This window comes from Tarenaya hassleriana, unplaced genomic scaffold, assembly GCF_000463585.1.
Source record: "Tarenaya hassleriana unplaced genomic scaffold, ASM46358v1 Cleome16, whole genome shotgun sequence".
NCBI lineage: Eukaryota > Viridiplantae > Streptophyta > Magnoliopsida > Brassicales > Cleomaceae > Tarenaya > Tarenaya hassleriana.
Genome location: NW_010965019.1, coordinates 1,788,636 through 1,793,884, shown reverse-complemented (window position 1 = coordinate 1,793,884; position 5,249 = coordinate 1,788,636). Strand labels below are relative to the sequence as shown.

At 35.8% G+C, this 5,249-nt stretch overlaps 1 protein-coding gene across 1 annotated transcript in view; it reads right to left on the bottom strand.

Annotated features, from left to right (window-relative positions):
* Positions 1-4,037: 4,037 nt before the first annotated feature.
* LOC104809481 (lysine-specific demethylase JMJ25) overlaps positions 4,038-5,249 on the bottom strand; it is a 9,576-nt gene continuing 8,364 nt past the window's right edge. The window contains exon 13 of the mRNA XM_010535491.1: positions 4,038-4,276. Coding sequence (XP_010533793.1) covers positions 4,175-4,276 — 102 coding nt within the window. The 3' untranslated portion in view covers positions 4,038-4,174. The remainder of the gene's footprint in view (positions 4,277-5,249) is intronic.

The window sequence follows — 5,249 nt, the reverse complement described above, 5'->3', positions numbered from 1 at the left end:
GTCTTGACTATCTATAATCCAGCACATGATTCGTTTCGTACCTGATACATGCCTTTATAGTCCTCCTGTTACGCAGGACGTTTGACGTAATCAAAGTACACAACTCCTCATGTTGGATTCCGTAGATATCTCAGGACTTAGGATCCAATCATGGAACCGTCATATGAGATTCAAGTCATGACGCTAGTCCATGTGACAATCTCCTGCGGGTCAATCCAGTATTCCGTTCTCCAACGAATACCTATGATTGTGATCGTATCCAATACCTATGATCATCTATGTGATCATCAATCACACATCATACTAATCTTATTATGTCATCATTCCCATAATGACACATGACCAGGGAGTTAAGTATCATTCATAATGATACATGGATTTCATAATACATCTAGTATGCAAGAACATGTAATGAATCAAATACTCTCATAAACCATAGAAAGTATCAATACATCAAATGTATCTAAATAAAGTTCATAAACAGTACATCATAGAGCACTAAACCAACATCACATACTCCGCTCCTTCGGTTTATTTTCAGGTATGACTATTAATCTAGACAAGTCCGAGTTGTTTCTGGCTGGAGTTACCGATCAACATAAGGAAGAGTTATCTTCACTAATAGGAATCAAGCTGGGATCATTGCCGGTCTGTTACCTTGGCGTCCCGCTAAGCCCGTGTAAACTGTCGAAGCAAGATTACCAACCGTTGTTGGACAAAATTGAAGGCAAGGTCAGAATCTGGACAACTAAATTCCTCTCCCAAGCTGGAAAGATTTAGCTTATCAGTTCAGTCATCTATGGACTTGTAAATTCTTGGAGCTCAATTTTTATGCTGCCAAAACATTTCCTTAAGAAAGTTGACAACATTTGTACCTCTTTCTTATGGAAATCCGATATCAGAAGCAAGGCTCCGTCCCGTGTATCCTGGGAAACAATTTGCCTACCGAAGAAAGAGGGAGGTCTTGGTTTACGCAAGCTGGTAGATTACAACAACGCCTTCAAACTCACGCAGGTTTGGCTCCTTTTTAGCAAATCTGGTTCTCTTTGGGTGTTGCATGAGAATGTAATGAGGAATAAAAGCTTTTGGGACTTGAAGCCGAGTTCGACTACATCATGGAATTTTAGAAAGTTGTTGGGAATAAGAGACGAGGCCCGGAAATTCATTAAGATGCAGGTTAATGACAGGAAAAACACTCACTTTTGGTTGGACGACTGGACAAGCCTTGGCCCCTTCATAAACCTTGTCGGGGAGCTTGGTATGAGGTTGATGCGTATACCTAGACAAACCACAGTTCGAGATGCAGTTGTGGGAACTTCATGGCGGCTTCCTGGTGCTCGAATGGATGCCATTCAAAGCATTCAGTTGCAGCTATGGATAGAGAGCTACCAACGGATGATAAAGGTGCGGACATACCATTGTGGAAGCAAGATAACAATATATACAAGCCAGATTTCTCAAATGCGAAGACATGGTGGCAGCTTAGGTCACCGCGAGAACGTGTGCCATGGTGATAACTCTTATTTTTCTCTATACTTTTATGAGAGTTTGTCTAGGTTTTACAGGATAATCACATGCATTCATAGGCATTCTAAGTGTGTTAGAACACGAAACTCGGTTTTGCTTTAGTTTTACAGAATTACAGGTTTCGGAGGTGATTGGACTCAAAAAGAGCATTTTTGGAGCATTAGAGGTGAAGTTCAGAAGATGTACACGTATTATAAATCAATAACTCTCTCTATAGAAGTCCAAATCGTACTTGTACCATTGAAAAGAGCATTTCAAGAGCTTCGTATAGACGCCAAAATCACGCAAATCTGACACCGGAGCAGAAAGTTATGAGCAAATTCGTGAAGAGTCCGAGTCAGATGGGCCCGACTTGACTCGGTCCGAGTCAACACTTTGACTCGGTCGAGTCAACACTTTGACTCGGTCGAGTCAAAACCCAGAAAAATCTTAATTCGCGATTTTAAGAGTTTAAATGAAAGAATGACTCTTGGGAGCCACCCGAGGGTTATAAAAATGACAAAACATGTCCTAGAGTCTTAGAGAATACTTAGATACAAACTTTTGGAGAGCTTTTGGTGAGAGAAGAATAGAAGTTCATGGGATTTCGGGAAGAAGAAGGAGGATTTGATCGTGAAGACTAAACATCGACATGAACTTTTCTGTCCCTTCTTTCATCTCTTTTTCTATGAGCTTTTTATTGTTTTTCATGAACCGTGAGTAGATCCACGTCTGTGGTTAGAGATTTGTTTGTGTTTTGGGTATGTTTGAACCCTAACTTGGTTACGATTTGGATTTGTTTCGGTTTTATCGATTTGCGCTTTATGTCAATTGGTGTTTGCTGACTCAGTGATCAATTGTTTTAGATTCTGAACTACATAGGAATATGAGTTTAGTTTCAGATCAAAATCGATAGAATAGATCGTATTACTCACATAGAAATATGGTTTGATCGATCTAGGGTTGATGATAGCGTTCTTCATACATCTAGTTTGATAAATCATATAGGGATATGGATTTAGAGAACTTTAGATAGTGGGTTATATGTCGGGAGGTGATTTCTCTATCTTTGTTGCTTGACGATCCTGAATACAAATTCATTATCGTGATTCTCGCATGCTTAGCATATACCCATACACTCGAATACGGTCCCGACACCCACGGTCATCCTTGCTTGCTAGTTTACACGTTTTTATTGCTTTGCTTCCTTATTTTCTATTCATTCCATATACTTCCATCATCACTTTCACTTGCTTGCTTTGATTTGGTTTCGATTAGGGTTTAGATTTAGCTACCGGTCCTTGCGTTCGACCCCGTGTTACGAAGATCCGTATCCTTGCGATGAGTTGTGAATTGGATAATAAATTCTAGACTCGGTACACCGTATCACATGGTATTCAGTGATTTGGTTTAGAGAATCTGTACCACGATACTCTTTTCTGTTGTGGCCGGTTCTCCAAGACAGATTACCGACGCGAGACAGGCTCATACGATGGGGAATGAATGTCGACCCAATTTGTTGCCTTTGCGGGAATAAGGAAGAAACTCACCAACACCTTTTCCTACATTGTCCTCACAGTGTTGCTCTATGGTCTGCTTTTACGGCGAGATGCTGGCCAAAGCCGCCAACCGAGCTGAATGCATGCATTGCGTGGATCAAGAATAACTCACACAACACAACAAAGGATCGACTAACCATTGTCAAGCTCCTCTTTCAGGCGACAATTCACGTTATTTGGCAGGAGAGGAACAACCGCTTATTCAAGAATGAGTCAAATTTTGCCGAGATCATCGATGGAAACTCGACAAGGCAGTACGAAATGTTATACTCTATCTCAGGTTGCAGCACCATGGAAGAACATGCTCATTGTTGGAGAATTGATATTTTCTTATGCGCCAAAACACGACTAATCTAGACTGATCGAGGTTTCTTGTAATGTCCTCTTTATTTTGACCATTTTGTGATGGGAATTCCTTGTTTTATCTTGTTTTATTTTGTTTACATGCACCAATGGCATGATTGTAACAAACTCTGGTTTTTGTTAAATATACACTCACATTAAACAAAAAAAAAATTAAAAAACTTCCAAATACAACCAAATTCTATTACCGCCGTTTAATTTATAACGGAATCTGATCACTTCGTCGATTAACGCCGTCAACAAAAATTGTTGTATTTGGAAGTTTTTTAAAAGTTTGGGTATTTATATGGAATTTTTGAAAAATTCATGTATTGATTTGAGAGTTTTATAATTCAGTTATTTATTTGAGAATTTTGTAAAAGTTCAGGTATTTATATGCGATTACATTTTTTCTCTATTAGTATATATGTATATTGATATATATATATATGTATTATGTATATATATACATATATGTATATATTTTTACTTTTCATTTTTATCATTTTTTAGTCTTAAGTTTATCTGTATTATATTATATATTCGCCTATAAAATTTGAACAAATTCATATGTTTTATTTAGAATGTTTCCTCAAACTTAATATGTGTTTGGAACTTTATTTCTTACGATCCAAAAAACATAAAAACCAAAACTGTAATTATCTTTTCGAACTAACCACAAATCTGTATCAAGTGAAAACTAGAGATGACAACACTGTCTTATAAAACCAACTATCTGAATGAGGAAAGATTCTTGTTGAAATCAGTCAGGACCTTTCCATAGAGTAAATTTGGACAGGAGGATCTCGCAACAATGTCTCGAGTTCTTTGAAGGCTTCTTCAGCCGCGTAAATCACCATCTTCTTTATCTGCAAAACAAAGAGAAATATAAATATCTATCATTAGTAAATTCTACTTCTATATGTTTTTCAATACTCATTTTTATAAAAAAAAAAATTATATCCATTCGATATTTATATTCGACTCAATCCGTTTCGATTTTATTGATAAAACATTCATCCCGTAAAAAATCACTTTTACAGATATTCTAATATTCAGTTTGGATTCTGGTTTTAAAGAAAAAAAATACTCATTCTAATTCGATTTGTATTATTTGGTTCGATTCAGTTATAAATCGAACCAAAACTATCACATCAAATGGGTTGAATGAGTCAATCCGTTGACGTGGTATTCTTGGTGGACTAAATGGTTTAATTGGTCTACACTCTTAACTAGGGGTGTTAAAAAAGCCCGAGATCCGATATCCGACCCGAACCCGTCCGTAAAATTTACGGGCTCGGGCTTCACAAATCAAGGCCCGTTCGTTCTTCAGGCCGGGCCGACCCGACCCGAAAAATTACGGGCCAAAAGCGGATTCGGGCCGGACCGGTCCGACCCGACCCGTAAACCCGATTAAAATATAAATTATATATATAAATATATGTGTATATAGATAAATATATGTATACATATATATATTCGCACATATTTAATGATATATATATATATATATATTTATTCAATCTTTTATATATATAAATATTTATAATGTATATACATGTATAAAAAATATACAAATATTATATAATATAGAAAGTTCTAAAAAAATTAAAAACTTGTTTAATACTAAATAATTTAGAATATAATATTTTCATAAATGATATAATCAAAATTATAATACTATTAGTTTCAAATAATTATTCCAAATGAAAAATATAATAATTTATCATTTTTAAAAATTTATTACCATATAAAATTAAAAAAATTTAAATTTTAATTTATATTAGATCAAAATACATAATTTTGTAACCTATTTTTTTTATCTTTTTATTATCACGAAAT